Source organism: Ahaetulla prasina, chromosome 7 (assembly GCF_028640845.1).
Source record: "Ahaetulla prasina isolate Xishuangbanna chromosome 7, ASM2864084v1, whole genome shotgun sequence".
In the NCBI taxonomy this organism is placed as follows: domain Eukaryota; kingdom Metazoa; phylum Chordata; class Lepidosauria; order Squamata; family Colubridae; genus Ahaetulla; species Ahaetulla prasina.
In genome coordinates this window covers 31289911-31308613 of record NC_080545.1, presented here as the reverse complement: position 1 = coordinate 31308613, position 18703 = coordinate 31289911, and the positions used below count along the sequence as shown (strand labels likewise).

At 38.1% G+C, this 18703-nt stretch overlaps 1 protein-coding gene across 3 annotated transcripts in view; it reads left to right on the top strand.

Moving 5' to 3' along the window:
• Positions 1–268: 268 nt before the first annotated feature.
• CAPZA2 (capping actin protein of muscle Z-line subunit alpha 2) overlaps positions 269–18703 on the top strand; it is a 32270-nt gene continuing 13835 nt past the window's right edge. The window contains exons 1-7 of one of the 3 annotated variants that reach the window (XM_058190986.1): positions 270–458; positions 8372–8435; positions 11103–11154; positions 11876–11939; positions 13566–13772; positions 15450–15529; positions 16299–16377. In XM_058190986.1, the coding sequence (XP_058046969.1) occupies positions 420–458; positions 8372–8435; positions 11103–11154; positions 11876–11939; positions 13566–13772; positions 15450–15529; positions 16299–16377 (585 nt within the window). In that variant the 5' untranslated portion in view covers positions 270–419. Of the gene's footprint in view, positions 459–8371; positions 8436–11092; positions 11155–11875; positions 11940–13565; positions 13773–15449; positions 15530–16298; positions 16378–18703 lie in introns of all 3 variants that reach the window. The other 2 variants (XM_058190987.1, XM_058190988.1) reach the window with 2 other exon arrangements.

Genomic DNA, 18703 nt, shown 5'->3' with positions numbered 1-18703 from the left:
ATGAGATTTTAACTGGAAAATCTCCCCCCGATTAAGAAATTAAGCATAAAACTCGAAGGCTGAAGCTCGCAGTCCTAAAAAGAGAGAGACCACTAAAACGAAAACCCCTGTACGACAGTTGACCGCCTCAACCACGGAAGACCGTTTGCGCATGCTCTTCCTCTGCAGCTCCCCTCGTTTGCTCGCTCCGCTGACCCTGCGCGCTCGGGCCTCGCGCTCCCTCCCCACCTCCGCCTCGAGGCCGCGCCCCTAGTGCGAGCCCCGCCCTTCCTGCTTGACTGAGGGGCGGAGACGGTGGCTGGGCCTTGGCGGCTGCTGCTCCGGCTGCTGCTCCTCTTCCTTCTCCAGTTAACGATTTGGGAGTCTCCGGGGCGGTTTTTTTTTTTTTCCCCTCGTGGGCTGACCGGAGAAGAGCTAAGATGGCGGATCCGGAGGACCAGCTCTCCGATGAGGAGAAGGTAAAGGAGGCCCTGGCCGCAGGAGGAAAAGGGTGGCGTTGGGGGAGAGGGGAGGAGGAGGAGGAAGCGGTGGCGGTTTCTTCTCCCCCTCCCGGGGACAAGGAAGGAAGAAAATTAAGCAAGCGGATGTGGAGCAGGCTCGAGCCGTCAGCCCGACTCTGCCAGCCTGGAAAGAGGTTGGTTTCCTTCTGCCCGAGGCCTGCTTTACTCGCCGCCCTCTCCACTCCTTGTACGGTCCGATGGCTGAAAATAGGCTGCAGGCTCCGGGCTGGGGCTGAAGCAAAGCGGGCGCGGCGGATCCGATGTCTCCACCCCGCCTCTCCCTGGATCTGCCTTTCCTCTTTTAATCCGGAGGAAACCCGGCGGATGGAAAGGGGGCTCCTCCTGGTCAAGCCCCTCTCTCCTCCGTCGGCCTCTGGAGCTGCTCCCGCCGCCTCTCCTGTCGCTGGGACCGCTCAGGGCAATTTCCTGGTGTCCCGTAGTCTATTCACGTGGCATGAAGTGATTTCCGAAAGGTGGCTGGGCGTGGAGGGGGGGGACTTGTTTTTTTTTACGCCCCCGACTTCTCTGACCTCTAGGCCTTGACTCAGAAGATTATTTTGAGGGATTATTTCGTAGATCTGATTATATCTTCTGATGTGTTGATTGGAAGGGGCTCCCCTGCTGCTTCTATTTTGGGTTTTCCAGGGGCAGTTTGTTAATCTGGTGCTGAGGGTACTGCTTAGAGCAGGGGTCCCCAACCTTGGCCACTTTAAGCAAAGCTGGCTGGGGAATTCTGGGAGTTGAAGTCCTCCAGGCTTAAAGTGGCCAAGGTTGGGGACCCCTGGCTTAAAGGATAATTTCTTCCTGATCACTTTTTCCTAGGAGTCTTAAAGTTTGCATGCCTTTACTCAGATCCATCCTAGAAATGCCTCACTTAGTGTTTTGATGCCTGTCTGCATTTGCTTTTGATCTGTCAATCTATCTGTTATTCTTTTCGGTGATGGCTTCTATGTCGCATAATGTAAAAACCCAGGTAGTAATAAATCCTTGTTTGTTGCTAAGCATGTTTTTAAATCATCTCTGGCTCATTTTCTTGTGACAGTGTATGTTTACAACATGCAGCTGTCACATTCCTACATTACTACTTATGTGTATGTGTAAATTATTTTGAGCTAGATTTTAAGATGTATGAGGTTCTTTCTTCCTGGTTGTAGTCATTTAATAGCTATTGAATAAGTCTAAGTCAAATCATTTATGTATTCTTTTATATTTGTCCTTGAATTTGATATACTGGCATGAAAAAGAAGTCATTCCCTTTCAATTAACCAAACCAAGCTTAAGAACATCTTGCAAAACTTTGATTTGATCCTCCTATTATGCTAAGTGACACTTCCTTAACCATGGTTTATAGAATCCACAATTGCCAAATTTAAAACATGTAGTTTAGATTCATGCATGTTGGTAAGCCATAATATAGGAAAGTTACTTGATGTGTTAATTGTCTTTAGAAGATCATATGATGGCCGTCGCCAGGGGAGCTTTTCATCAGGTTCGCCTGATACGCCAGTTACACCCCTTTCTGGATCGGGCTTCCTTATGCACAGTCGCTCATGCCCTTGTTAAATCCCGCCTGGACTACTGTAATGCTCTCTACATGGGGCTCCCCTTGAAGGGTACCCGGAGACTCCAACTGGTCCAGAATGCGGCTGCGCGGGTGATAGAGGGAGCACCTTGTGGCTCCCGTGTAACACCCCTCCTGCGTAATCTGCACTGGCTCCCGGTGGTCTTCCGGGTTCACTTCAAGGTACTTGTTATCACCTTTAAAACGCTCCATGGCTTAGGGCTGGGATATTTACGGGTCCGCCTACTGCCACCATTAGCCTCTCACCGACCAGTGCGCTCTCACAGAGAGGGCCTCCTCCGGATACCGTCAGCTAAACAATGTCGGCTGGCGACCTCCAGGGGGAGGGCCTTCTCTGTGGGGGCCCCTACCCTCTGGAACGAGCTCCCTCTGGGGCTTCGTCAACTCCCCGATCTCAGGTCCTTCCGCCGCGAGATGTTGCTGTTTCGAAGAGCAGGACTAGCTTGAACGTAGTTTTAAATTGGGGTTTTTAAATCAGGGGTTTAAATGGGGTTTTAAATTTGTATTTAAAAGTTTTAAGGCATCAACTGAATTTAATTGTCTATTCTTTTTGCTGTTTTATATGTATTATATGTTTTCTGTTGTTTTATTGGCTGTGAACCACCCTGAGTCCTTCAGGAGATGGGCGGTATACAAATATAATAAATAAATAAATAAATAATTGTGATTTGTTCAGTAAAACATAATTGCATGAGTCCAAACTACATATTTTAATTTTGGCCATTGTAGATTTAATAAACCGTGCTTAAAGAAATGACCAGTTGGCCATAATAGGATCAAATCAAAATTTTGCAAGATGGTCTTTTGCTTGATTTGGTTATTGGAAAGGAAATAACTTTTTTTTCATGCCACTATTATCTACTTATAACCCTACAGGAATAATTGAATTGATTTATATTTATTCAATAAAAAGCTTAGTTTAATGAAAGCTTAGTTCTTAGTTCTTAGTTAATCTAACTGTGATCTAGAGTTTTGTTTCCAGAAGGATAGCTATGTTAAGTGATTTCAGTAGGAACCATAGAGTTCACATTAATCTATATAGTACTAAAACTTTCATTCCCATAGCCTTTAACTGGGAGAAACAGTGCATCATAGAGCAATAATTTTTGAGCCAAGGTACCTCAAATAGGGATGTGGTGGCTCAGGGGCTAGGACATTGAACTTGTCAATCGAAAGGTTGGCAGCTCAGCGGTTCGAATCCTTAGTGCTGCCGTGTAACGGGGTGAGCTCCCGTTACTTGTCCCTGCTTCTGCCAACCTAGCAGTTTCAAAAGCACGTAAAAATGCAAGTAGAAAAATAGGGACCACCTTTGGTGGGAAGGTAACAGCGTTCCGTGCGCCTTTGGCATTGAGTCATGCCAGCCACATGACCACGGAGACGTCTTCGGACAGCGTTGGCTCTTCGGCTTTGAAACGGAAATGAGCACCGCCCCCTAGAGTCAGCAACGACTAGCACGTATGTGCGAGGGGAACCTTTACCTTTACCTCAAATAGATTAATTTACAGAATGTGCTCAAAATGTGGGATCCATAACTCTCTTGGAATTGAAATTTGGCAACTTTTATAAAACATTTCGTGACATAAATATATCATAAACAATTTATTCCACAATACAAAGCATCATAAAATATTTTCTGTGTTAATATTTGACTGCTATCTAGTTCAACATGGGCTATTTTCAAGGTGGATATAGCTCTGAATGTATCCCATCTTTTCCAGTGAAGGCAGTAAATTAGAAGTTCTGTCACAGTTGAAGACATTGAGGAATCTAATAAGGAAATATCTCTGAAATGATCCAACCATGTCTAATATACAACTAAAACTCTCGTCTCTATAACCTTTAACTGGGTGAAACACAGAGCAACGATTTTTGTTCCAAGGTACCTCAAATGGACTAATATACAGAATATCTCCAAAATCCAGGACCTATGACTTCTGAGGAAATTAAATTGGGGAAGTTGTGGCTTTTTCAGCTGCTAGGCTGCTGCTGTGGCCCCATGATCCTCATTTTCAACATTCCTGATAGTGATAGTTTGTCAGCCATTGTGGCAATCCTTCACTCCCTCCCTCACCCAATAGCAGCCACTTATCTGTCTCTAAGAACGGAAAGTTGAAAATCCTATGTATTCTTACAACCTCCCCAATCCGTGCTACTCCCAAGGTGTCTTCCTCATTCCCTATGATACCTTTTGCATACTTCCATGCACCCTCATCCACTTTGCAAGCCTTTCTGACCCAAGCTAACTCCCTATGCTACATCCCATCTCATCCAAACAGCATCTCCCCAGCACTCTTCCCGACTCAAACTGCCCACCTGTATGCCTTATCAAATATGTGTGACATCTTTTGTGCACACCCATGCACACTTCTCACTTAGCTGCCTACTGGACTTGGAATTGCAACTTCCTGTTGGCGTCCCAGTGACTCTCTCTTTGCAAGCTTCCACAAGCACAGTAAATGGGGAAATAGTAGGAATCTGAGAGAGGAAAGGAAAGATGGAGGAAATAAGGAACAGTGCAGAAGGAATAAAGGGAGAAGGAAAGAGAGGGAGAAATGTGGAAGGGCGGAAGGGACAGGGTGAAAGAAAGAGGGAGGGAGAGGGAAAAGGAGGAGAGGAAGGAACATTTCTGATGCTCTTTGCCAGCTTCAAGATATATATATATATATCTGAAAGGCTAACCTAATGCAGGGGTCCCCAACCCCTGGGTTGCAACCCACTACTGGGCTATGCCCCTTTTGGAACTGGACTGTGCAGACAGCAGAGGAGCATGCATGAGTGGTGGGTGCTTGCATTTGCACAAGCAGCTCCACCTACAAGAGCAGCGGGAGCGGCAGGTGCTTGTACAAATAGAGCTGTGCGCACATGCCTGCCCAGAACTATACCCCCACAGAACTATACCCCCACAACGGACGGCCAAGCCAGAAAGGTTGGGGACCGCTGATCTAATGGATCAACTGTTGTCACTATGTTTATAAATATTGCCTTAAATTTATGTATGTTTAAATTGAAATTCTTCATAACGCAATAGATAATACACAGGCATCCTCTAAAAACTATGTTCTCGATGTACTCCCAAAAGCTCTTGGCTTTCTTGTAGAATACAAAATCATAGAAATTGATGGCTTAAGCAATAATTTCTTCATCATGAGGCAAATTAAACTTCGTAATAATTACTTAGGTTACGAGGTTATGAATTTTAAATGTTATTGAGTCTATAAATTGATATTTTAATTGAACATTGAATATTGATTTGTTGTCTATCAAAATATATACAAATTCAATTTTCATATAGACATTTGAAATATCTTCCAGATGTCACCCTGATGGATAATGCAGCAATTTGAGAAGAAAAAAGAGGGGGAAAAACCCTACTGTTTTCAACATACATGAACTTAATAGATAGGTAGAGCCCAGGAAGACAATCTTTGTATAATTTACAAAGGGAATTTACACAAGGAATTTATATTTGCCTCACCTTTTTCCATAGTTGGTAATATCATTGAAAAGAAGAGGAAAGGCAGCTTCCAGTACTTTTAGTACTTTTAGGTTAGGAACCAGGTTATTACAGTGTGCACAACTATGCTTATTTAAAGTAAAGAGGAAATGCAAATGTATGAGGAAATAATTTAGGTAGGTTTCATGGGGGAATATTAAGCAACTTTCAATTTTGAACAGGAACCCTACTTCCTCAAAACACTACATTTTGTAGCATATTCTGAATACAGATTTGCAAAAAATTGTAAATAAATCAGCAGGTACCCTGAGACATTTGGATGACTAAGAAATAGAGTATTAAAGAAAGATGAGAAAGTTCACAAAATCTGGAACTGTGTCTGTCTTAACTGTTTTCATTGTAGAACATGTTGACAGAATATCTTTAAATAATATACTGAAAAAAAATCTAAGGAATTGATGTAATAAGAAATTACGTAACTGAGTGTCTGTTGCAAAGAGCTGAAAGCAAAAGGTGGGTTCCCCCTATTTTCCATCTAAAACCAAACATTCAGATCTTAATTTAGGCTTAAAAGATCTTCCTCCCAAACCCGGGGAGAGGGGGGCGGGCACACTTTGTATGAATGATCCTTACTTCAATTTCAGAAACATGTCAGATCTGTATCTTGAGGCTCCACAAATAGTTTTCATTTTAGATCTTGCTGATAAAAACAATTAGAGACTCCAGATGTTAGTCCCAAGTATGCTTAACTCAAATGTAAAACCATTGAGATTCTTACAGATAAGTAACATATTCTTCAATAACTGGAATATATTTAAAGATAACCAATTCTTGATGGTAAATATCAAATGAAAGAGGTTTTTCAGAAGAGAATTAGTTAAATGTAGGAAATGTTTGAAGTTATGATCATGTGATTGCAAGAATGTTGGAATGGCACAATTTTATGAATAAAACTGGTCTGGACATCATGGAAATTTCAATTTTTCAGGACTAATAGATCCCAAAAAAAATTATGCATTCTTTCAGTTAGCAGTTTTTAGATATCTTGATTCAAAAATTGTTGTGATAGGCTAACTTGAAGGTAGAAACACAAGTGTTTTAGTAACATAGAGGTAGATATTGCAGTGAGGTGCTACTATCCTGGTTCTTCATCTCATTTATATGTGAGGGATGAAGAGTCCACCTACTTCCCTGCAACATTCTTTAATGAAAAAAATTAGAAAAGAAACAAATGAAGCTGAATATGCAATGTAAGAAAAAAAGGGAAAGATAACCTATTTTATATTATAGTATATAATTAATAATCACTAGTTTATTAATAAATATACTATTATAATATGAATAGTACAAACATTATTTTAAATTATCACAAAATCTCTGTCAAAGTTATGCGTATATCTGTATTGCAAGAATTGTAAATACAAATCTAAGTAAGCATTGCTATTGCCTTATAAAGGCATGAGCATGATATATGGGTTTGCTTTTAACTAAATTGATTTCCGTTGTGGTCATAAACATGAAGAGGTTAAGAAGAACGTCTCTCATTTTTTATCTCTTGCATGTCTTAAGCAAAAAACCTCTAATATTCTTGTTTAATACAAGAATATTTGTGTATATTTGTAGTACAAAAGTAGATTTTTCAAAGTTTTATTAAACTTTATTATAGATAAAATACAAATACAAAAAAAATCAAAAAAGGTGAAAAGTACAAAGGCTAAAGTGAAAAGAAAACAGGTAGTGACTTCCAGCTTTTTTCAGTACAGTTACAAGAAAAGTTATAAACTCAATCTTTTTACATTTCTAATTATGTCACACTATTTCATAACAACATAGTCAGTTTAGACAAATCTAAAATCAAAGTTTAATTTTTTTCTGTTTCGAGAATTAAGTCCAGAAGTAGTTTCCAAGTGAAAAAAAAAACTAGATAAATTCTTCTCTTTAATTTAGACAATCGATTTTGACATCTCCACCAGGTCCATCGCTTTTAGCCTCCATTCTTCCATTGTGGGAACTGATGTGTTTTTCTTTCTCTGTGCATTCAAAATTTTTGCTGCAGTCAACATTTAAAATAACCTTCAAGCACTTTGTCTAGCATTTTGTCTAAAAAGAAGACTTCTGGCTTTAATTTTATATTTATTTTAAGAATTTTCTGAATTAAAGTTTTGTCCCAGTATTTCTTTCCTTTTGACAAGAGGTGATAAATGGAGCCATCTTTTCAATTACAAAAAAGCTTGATCTCTTGTTTAACAGTAATACGTTTATTTGTCTTGTGTATTACATTTGGTAGCATTACAGAATTTAAAAGTTGTGTTAAAAGTTACACATATTAGCAGTTTACTGAAAATACTGGAAAAGTTAATCCACATTACTTTTATTTTGTGTTCATTCATTTGACAAAGCCTTTCATTACAAAAGAACAACTGCTTTAGATAGTATAATTGGGAGGCAATTTATAATTATTAGTTTTAGAAGAAAAAGTAAGGCTCCCATCTTTGGCTGCAGTGCTAACAAAAATCCTACCTTTGAAGTTACTGTTAGTACTGTATTGGAGAGAAATATTTTTCTGAGATATTTCAGGCAGCTCATTACTGAAAGATGATTATTTTTCTTCATCTCCCAGAGTATTATGTTTAAATTGTGCTGACTCCTACAGGTTTTTTTTAAGTTAATCACCAAACTTCTATAACAATTGTATAGTAGAATTAAGGTATACATACATTTCTTCCTTAAAAATAAATCTGGTTATTTTAATACACTTCAGTTTTTTTAAAAAAACACTATTCTTGTTTCCTTTACAAATTGGGTTGAAAAATATACAATTTCTTTTAATTTCAGGTGCGCATAGCAGCAAAATTCATCATCCATGCTCCACCAGGAGAATTCAATGAGGTTTTTAACGGTGAGCATGCTATATATTGATTTTCATTTCAGATAGCCTATATACCAGTGATGGCAAACCTTTTTGCCATTGCATGTCAAAAGCAGTGGGAGCGCCGGGGGGGGGATGTGCACACGTGCCCACACCCATAATGCAATATCCCTCATGCGCATGCGGCCCTACTGCACATGCGTTCCCCCTCCCCCCCCCCGCCATATGCATGCACGACCCCCCATGCCCCATTTTGGGCCTAGCATGCCTCCCTGAAGCTTCTGGAGGCCAGAAACGACTCATTTCCGGACTTCGGGTAGGCCCACTAGGCCCATTTTTCACCTTCCCCAGAAGCTTTCCTGGAGCCTGAGGAGAGTGAAAACAGCTACCCCCGGCTGTCCGGAGGCCTGTTTCCAGACTTTCAATAGACCCATTTTTCGCCCTCCCAGAGCCTCCGCGCAAGCCCTGTACTTACCTGGCATCCAAAACAGGCCATGTAGAGACCCAAAAATCATCTGGCCAACGGGACGTGTGGTTGAGCTGATCTAGGGTGACAGCTAACGTGCCTACAAAAATGGCTCCATGGGTCACCTGTGGCACACATGCCATAGGTTCACCATCAGGGCTATATGCAGTGCAGCATTCCTTTTTGAAATAGAAGTGTCCTGTTTCAGATTTTGGTCATCTCAAATTTGAAGCATCTAGTTTGGAGTCCAAAGCTGCTGTTCCAAATTTCCTGGATGCTTGAAATGCTCATTTTGAGCACAACTGTTTTAAAATTTACTAAAATTTAGTAAATCTTAGTCTTAATAAATTAATAATTTTTATATAGATAACTTATTGTTTTAATATTATAGTATCTTGCAAGTAATGCAAGTAATATTTTTCAGTCATAGATTTCTCTTATTACTGAAATTGATGTACCATATTTTTCGCACTATAAGATGCTCCGGACCATAAGACACATCTAGCTTTGGGGGAGGAAAACAAGGGGGGAAAATCTGCCTCTGCCTCCCAGCAATTTGCCTCCTTGTAGCAAACAGCCTGGTCAGCTTCAGCACAGCCTGATTTAGCACAAGCAGCTGATTGGCGGTTGGATCGGCCTCCTGGAATATTGCCAATCAGCTGTTCCAGGTTGTGGGGATCACCACTGCCTCCATGTGTCCCATTTTTGGCCCATTCCAGGTGGAGATTGCCGCTGCCAACCATCACCGATCAGCGGCAATAGGCGACAATCCCCACCACCTGGAATGGACTGAAAACGGGACACGTGGAGGCCGAAAATGGGAGGGGGTGCGGTGGCGACGGGGGACGGTGATTGACTATTTTTAAAAATTTCTGTATTACTGTTAAGTCTAAAAAGAACGTATATTGAATATAAGCTTAAAGTTATAAGATAAGTTAGAAATATTCTATTTAAAATAAAGTATAATTATGTTCTCCCCCATGTCATGTTCTTTGTTACAGTAGGGGACTAAGCTGTGGAATTGATAATTGGTTCAAGCTCTAATTAAGAGATCTGTATCTCTCCCTTTTATGAAGAGTTTGAAGGAATTTGAGAAAATGATATAAAATGAGACTTTTTTTTAAATAAAATGACTTATGAAATGATTAGCCATGATAGTTGCTGAAGAGGTGTTAACAAATAGAATAGACTTAGTATAATATCTAAGAGACACCAATTGTCTTTAAATTGAAACTGGCAATAATCAAGCTATAAGCATTTAAAATGGTACCAGTCTTAAGAAAGACAACCTCAGAGTGATTCTGTTGCCTCAAATCCTACACTTGCCTGACAGTTTTTACTCATTATTTTGTCCCCATTTTTTTCTTCCTGTGAAACGTATGAATTAAAGAAGCGTTGTTATTGGTGTTATCTTGTAGTCTTTGAAGTTTTGGTGGTGCTTTTAGAGTTAGTGATCAATTGCTATATATTACAAAAGAAAAGCATCTTTTGTAATGAAGTACTAACTTACAAGAAGAGCCATTGAAGTGAGAGCTGATGGCAGGTGGCAATTAGGGAATATTTTAGAGCTGGTAGAAGGAACTAAGTTTTGGAAAGCTAGAATATTTTTTCCAGCCCTGTACTGCAAATCCATGTTTTCTTTCCTGTAGTAAATACTAGAAATGAAATGTTTCAAGGGTGAGGTGCTTCAATCTTGGGACAATCTATTGTTTAAACCTTGAAATATTTTAATTCTTTAGTTCTTAGCTGCATAATGAACATAATGCCATTGTAAGCTACTGGCTGATACATTCTGTTTCTTCATATAAGTGCAGATTTTGACAGTGTACAATAAACATTGAACTCTATTATGTGCATATTGAAATGTAATTTCTAAATTTGAGCTGTTACATAAATGCTTGATATTTTTTTTCTATGAGTTTGTTTAAGTTTCTTAATGCTATAATTATTATTATATTATATACAGATGTGTTCATTTTTTGGGCAGAATTGCAAAGTTATGTCCAGTGAAATATAGAACAGATTCCCCAGAAAATTTAGATGCTATTTCCTGTGAAACCTCAAGAAGTATATTTCATCCATATACATAGCTGGCATAAATATGTAGCATTAAAAATCTTTAGTTTGGTTGGTATGCATTTGAGATGGATATTTTTTATTTATTAGCATATATTTTTCTGACTAGGTGTATCCACTATATTCACCACATACTAATGCTCAGTATTTTTCAGATGTTCGTTTGCTACTTAATAATGATAATCTTCTCAGGGAAGGAGCAGCACAGTAAGTATTAATCCCTTTATACAATACCTATCTTTCATGGCATTAAGAAAGGATGACACTATTGAAAATTTCTATTGAGACATATAGGTAGGCAAGGAGGAGGATAATATTTCTCATTGCACTTTCAAAATTTTAGTTGCTGAATTAAAATAAATTTTGAATTAAACTTTTTAAAATAAATTACATTAAACTTTTAACTCTAGTTAGTTGAACAGTCCAGTCAGTCTTGTGTGTGAACAAAGTAGGAATGTGAAACTTTGTCAGTTTCTTGTCAATACAACTTCTTGCATCCAACCAAACCAGGGATTTTACAATCAGACAGATTATGCTTCCCTGCTTGCACATCACTCTAAGTTCCTGTGTAAACCAATATTTGACTCATTATACATTGCTAAAAACAGCATAGTTCATTTACTTATCCCATTCACGCAACATGTTACTGTAAAGACAAACAAGTCACGTCATGACTTATCTAGAACAGCAGATCCCAACCCTTTATGTGGGGAGAGGTTTTTCCATGGACCATAGGGTGTGGTTTTTTGTGCTGCCTGCATCCCATGGATGGGGCTTTGCTTGTTTGTGTGGCCCAGTTTCTGATCTCTAATCTAGAGTATATAGTGATTAGAAATAAATATCTGCACTTTGTACAGAAATACGTATTTGTGTTAGTATTTACTTTAATATGTAGCAAAATTTTACCTGATGTCTCTTGTCTTTCTAGCGCATTTGCACAGTACAATTTGGACCAGTTTACTCCAACTAAAATAGAAGGCTATGATGAACAGGTATCTTTGAAAATATTTAAGTTTGAAAATTATTATTATTTAACATCTGATGAGAATATGACAGAACAGAAGTAAGCATATACACACAATGCACATAACTGTATACAAAAACTCTATGGCAATGGACTCATAACTGGATGTCTAATTCAGCTCTCCAGGTGATCGTCTCTAGGGTTGTTTCATGCAGATCATCTAGGGAACCAGATAACGAATGTTGTGGACAATCTTGCATAATATGTTTAATTGTTTGCATATCAACATCACAATTGCAACAAAGGGTCTCTTTTATCCCCACTGATATAGGGCAGAGGGACTTCTTCGGGTATCACACCTAATTCTGTAAAATTTTATCCAAACAGAATGAGGCAGGTCAAAACCATGTGGCTTGGTAGAGGTTAGGCCATAATAAGGTACTTTGGACCATTACTCTCTCCAGACATTAAAGTGGGTAGTTGTTAAGTGAATAGCTGTTTTTCATCTTGGCCTACAGGATTTCAGTCTTGTGATGGACTGTGCATAGTCCTGGTGATTAGGAGGGCCTTGTTATTCAACAACCTTGACCATAGCTAAACAAGAGCTTGTCTTCTAATGTGACACAAATTAGCAATATGTTTTAATTACTGTATTTTTCAGAGTATAAGACACACCTTTTCCCCCCTAAAAGGGGGTGAAAATTTAGGTGCGTCTTACACACCAAACGTAGCCCTGTCCACCCACTGGCCTCTGCCTTCCAACAGTTTACCTCCTTGCAGCAAGCAGAAACAGCCCATTTCAGCTTCAGGACAGCCTAATTAGCACACGTTGATTGTCAGTTGGATCGGCCTTCCGACTCTCAGCTGTTTCAGGCTGTAGGGATTGCCATTGTTTATTGCTGCAAGGAGGTAAATTGTTCGGAGCAGTTTTTTTTCCTCTTTTGTTAATCAAGCTATGCTGAAAATGAAAATGAAATGAAAGCTTGCTATTTGCTGCAAGGAGGCAAAATTGCTGGGAGGCAGAGGCAGATTTCTTTTTCTTGTTTTCCTCACCAAAAAAGGTGTGTCTTATAATCAAGAGCATCTTATACTCTGAAAAATACGGTAATTGGTTTTTGATAATGCAGATTATAGATCACATTTTAGTTAATTCTGGAGTATTCAGAGGTGTCTAAACAATCTGGTGTGCAGCTGATTGAATAAATAAATGGTTTTGGTGCTGCAACATTAACTTCACAATGTTCCTCTTTTAGTCCATTCTAATCTGATTTTATTAATCACCATTATTTTTCTCTAAATATTGCAACAGAGACAATCATAGTTACAAAACTGCAAAGAGTTGTATCGGCAGAGGGTTGTATCATTTAAATGGAGAGAAATTGAAAGGAAGAAAAGTTATCAGAATGTTAGCCAATCATATAATTGATTTAATCATCTATTTCTTTTAGTGGGAGAGGTCTACGAAAATAAATACTAATTGATATTATGAGTTATTTTAATTTTCTCTTCAAACTTCTTTATATGTGATGGATATTGCACTTAAAATTATTAATGTACACTGTGATATCAGATGTGTATAAACAGTACTGTTTATATTAATTTAAAAAAGTAGAAATACTAACTTAGAAATGCTCCTTTTATAATTTTTTTGTAGGTATTAATAACAGAGCATGGTGATTTGGGCAATGGGAAATTTTATGATCCAAAAAACAAGATTGCTTTTAAATTTGATCATTTACGAAAGGAGGCTACAGAGCCAAAGCCTCACGATGTTGAAAATGCAATTGAGTCATGGCGAAACTCCATAGAAATAGCAATGAGAGCATATGTGAAGGAACACTATCCAAATGGTGTCTGCACAGTAAGTGTCACAATCTGGAAAATGCTTGGATTAAAACTATTATTTAGGTTGCATAATTTAAATTTTTATTTCTGCTTTAATTCATGGAAAATCATGGATATTGCACAACTATTCAGCCACAGCTATAATATAGTCATCTTGTTATGAAATGGCTGAAAATAGATATGGCAACTAGAAATTTTGATAACCAACAGAGTTATCAATACTAAAGGAAGAAAACCATTAGCAAGACATTCTTTTTCAACATAGTGCTCATTTACAGTATACACTGGAATGTTCTATTTAGTATGATTATAGAGATGAATGAAATGGAAAACTTTTTTGCACATTACTGCTCATACATTGGCCAAACCATTCTTGGGTGGGTTGTGCTGCAGTCAAACCAAAAATGAACATTTTTATTGTTCCAATTTTTACTTGAGACCCAGTTCACAAGAATGTCAAAAAATAAGTACAGAAAGATTGGTGTACTTGCTCTCCTTTTGTATCTTCCTCTGTATGGCCTGTGTGCCAGCCTGTCCACTGAGTTTGTTACATACATATCAGCCATCCTATCCATGCCTTTGCCAGTAAATTTACACGTAGATCTTGATTTAGAACCACAATTGAGTTCAAAATTTCTGGTTCTAAGCAAGACACTTGTGTTATGCCCCATGACTTTTTTTTGCCACAGTTGTTAAACAAATCACTGCAGTTCTTAAGTGAATTATTTGGTCGTTAAGTGAATCTGGCTTCCCCCATTGATTTTGCTTGTTGCAAGCCAACTGAGTCACAAATGGTGACCACATGACTCTGGGACTATACAGCTGTCATAAATACATGCCAGTTGCCAAGCACCCAAATTTTGACCACGGATGCCGCAACCATCATAAGTCACTTTCCCAGTGCTTTTGTAATGGCCACTAAATGAATGGTTGAAGTTGATGACTATCTGTACTTGTCTCCCTTTAACTGCCATGTATCGCCATCTTTTATTCACTAACTTATCTCACTATGTAGAGAATGTTTTATACATCCCTGATAGGTAAAAAATATACAAAGAATTCAACATGTTTCCACAGTGTTTGATTCCTGAGTAAGGCTACATACAAAATGTTAATTTTCAAACTATAGATAATTTCCTCACTCTGCAATCATATAGAAACACCGTCGGGCACTAACATTAGTTTTCATTAAAAACATATTGCTAATATATAGTACATTTATGGATCCTGAATACTGAATAACCTAAAGAATATTGGCTAATAAACAATAACATGCTAAACAACAAATTTAGAAATAGAGGATCATATATTTTCATTTAATTGGCAGCTAAATATTGCTTCTGATAGAATGAGAACAGCTATTTTCTTATTCTGTAATGAAAAACAAAAGGAAGTACTTTTCCCATGAACTTCCTGGCAGAGTGTGGCGTAAAATGAGTCTCACAAATTCACTTATATTCACCTCACTGGATTCATCTATTACACAGTGCAATAATATAACTTTAGATTATGATTTGGCATTATGATGAACTATTTATTATTTGGAAAGATCATTGTTATTATTAAGGCTAAATGCAGCTACTTGCTATTATGATTACATATTATCTCTATTAGTGAATACAATGTACCTTTAAATATAGAGTATTTAATATAGAGTACTAATACGCTCATATTTTCCCCATTTGTAATTAAGGTATATGGGAAAACTATTGATGGACATCAAACAATTATTGTTTGCATTGAAAGTCATCAGTTTCAAGCAAAGAACTTTTGGTATGTATAAACTGTTTTATTTAATAGAATAGAATAGAATTTTTATTGGCCAAGTGTGATTGGAAACACAAGGAATTTGTCTTGGTGCATGTGTTCTCAGTGTACATAAAAGAAAAGATACATTTATCAAGAATTCTAAGGTACGACACTTAATGATAGCCATAGGGTACAAATAAGCAATCAGGAAACAATCTATTAGAAATAGATTTCAAAGAAATTTTTTTGGCATTTTTATTTCAATTTTATTTTAAAACATATGTTTATCTTGGGTAATATCAATTGTTATATATATTTCAGTTGTGACATACTAGTCTTCCTTCTGCTGAGTCTCCTAAAAGTATCTCACAAAGCTTGCTGTAAAGATTCTTCAGTCCTCTAGAACAATTTTAGGAAACATGGGAGAGGCTTCATTGAGAGATCAATATTATTAAATTGGTACAAGATTTTGAGCTATATTGCATAAATACTTTTTGATGTGAATAGGTTGTGCTTAATATATAAATTTGTGTGTGTCTGTGTGTTGAAATTTTATTACAAATATATGCGAACTATTTGTAAATAAAGTTTTTACTACTTTTAATTTAAATACAGTGAAAAGAGTTGAAAATTAGAAAAATCCTTTGAAGAGCTGAAGCAGAACTCCTCGAAATATATCATTTTTTAAAAAAAACATTTTGTAGCGATAATTTTCAAGACCTAGTTCTCTCTCCTCTCCCCCCCACCTTCCCTCCCCTGTTTCCTTTTATGGATTTGTGTTTTTTTTTTAAAGGAATGGTCGTTGGCGATCAGAATGGAAATTCACAATAACGCCTTCAACCACCCAGGTAGCAGGTATCTTAAAAATTCAGGTATGGCTATCCTGATTTTCCAAAATAAACTCAATAGCCTAATAATATTCCATGCAAATCTCAAAAGATAATTTATTGATATTTTCAAAAATTATTTTGCATTTTTCTATTGGGAAGATGTACAGGTAGTCCTCAACTTATGACCACAATTGAGCCCCAAATTTCTGTTGCTAAGTGAGACATTTGTTAAGTGAGTTTTGTCTGATTTTACAACCTTTCTTCCCTCAATTATTAAGTGACTCTAGCTTCCCCATTGACTTTGCTTGTCAGAAGGTCCCAAAAGGGGATCACATGACCTTGGGACACTGCAACTGTCAGAAATATGAACCAATTGCCAAGCATCTGAATTTTGATCACGTGATCATGGGAATGCTGCAAAGATGATAACTGAAAAACAGTCACAAGTCAATTTTTTCAGTGCTATTATAACTTCGAATGGTCACTAAATGAACTGTTGTCAGTCGAAGACTACCTATACAAGATAATTAAGAATATTATATACACCGTACAGCAGTGGTCCCCAACCTTCATGGCTTGTGAGGGGAGGGACTTGTTGCTTATGCAAATTGACCTGCACATGTGCGCACTGCACTGGCCCACCAGTCTCACAAGTCTGTTCCGAACAGGCTACGTATGTGTAGTGCTTGACTTACTGTCATTCATTTAATGACTTTTGCTGAGGGTGCTGAAAAAAATTACTTAACATTTGTCCTTTGGACTATCATAAGCATCCTGTGATCAAAATTCAAGCGCTTGACATTGGCATATATTTACAGCAGTCCAGCATCCTGGGTCACATGATCACCATTTTGGGTCCTTTCCAAATGGCTTCCAACAGGCAAAGTCAGTGGAAAGAGCTGGATTCACTTAATGACCATGGGATTTGCTTAATGACTGGGGCAAACAAGGACATAAAATGTGACTTCTTTAATGACTGCATCACTTAATGATGGAAGTTATTAAATCCTACCATGTTTCCACGAAAATAAGACCCTGTCTTATATTTTTTTGAACCGTGAAATAAGCGCTTGGCCTTATTGCCATGCGCTCAAAGGCCTGATTGGGCTTATTACCGGGGAATGGCTTACTTTGGGAGAAACAGGGTAATTGTGGTTGTATGTTGGGGATTGCCTACATTTTATGCCAGTTAGTATATGTCTGTCTGGTCACTGATATCTAGATCTTTTTGAAAATTCCATTTTCCTGGGAAGAAGTTGGGAGTAAATGATTGGTGGAAAATGCATGCTATAAATAACTTGGTTTGTAAAGGAGATGGGCTAAGTCTTGCTTATTCGTTCAGCTGAACATATTTTTAATATCTCTTCTTATATACTCTGTCATCAAAACAAAGTAAAAGTACACAGCCAGTGTAGTACTGTATAATGATTAAAGCTTACCGCAAAGAGACATTTCTTCAAGGCCATTCTCGGGGATAAAAGATCTTGCTGTGCAGTTTTGGGCCACTTTCTCTCCATCCAACTTACTACACAGGGTTATTTTTCATAGTTTTCCACAAAAAACAAAAAACTTAAGATCTTAAATATACAGTCATGGCCAAAAGTGTTGGCACTCCAGAAATGTTTCCAGAAAATCAAGTATTTCTCACAGAAAAGTATTGCAATAACACATGTTTTGCTCTACACATGTTTATTCCCTTTGTGTTTATTGGAACAAAACAAAAAAAGGGAAGGAAAAAAGCAAATTGGACATAATGTCACACAAAACTCCAAAAATGGGCTGGACAAAATTATTGGCACCCTTTCAAAATTGTGGATAAATAAGATTGTTTCAAGCATGTGATGCTCCTTTAAACTCACCTGGGGCAAGTAACAGGTGTGGGCAATATAAAAATCACACCTGAAAGCAGATTAAAAGGAGAGAAGTTCACTTAGTCTTTGCATTGTGTGTCTGTGTGTGCCACACTAAGCATGGACAACAGAAAGAGGAGGAGAGAACTGTCTGGGGACTTGAGAACCAAAATTGTGGAAACATATCAACAGTCTCAAGGTTACAAGTCCATCTCCAGAGATCTAGATTTGCCTTTGTCCACAGTGCGCAACATTATCAAGAAGTTTGCAACCCATGGCACTGTAGCTAATCTCCCTGGGCGTGGACGGAAGAGAAAAATTGATGAAAGGTTGTAATGCAGGATAGTCCGGATGGTGGATAAGCAGCCCCAAACAAGTTCCAAAGAAATTCAAGCTGTCCTGCAGGATCAGGGAGGAGCATCAGTGTCAGCGTGAACTATCCGTCGACATTTAAATGAAATGAAACGCTATGGCAGGAGACCCAGGAGGACCCACTGCTGACACAGAGACATAAAAAA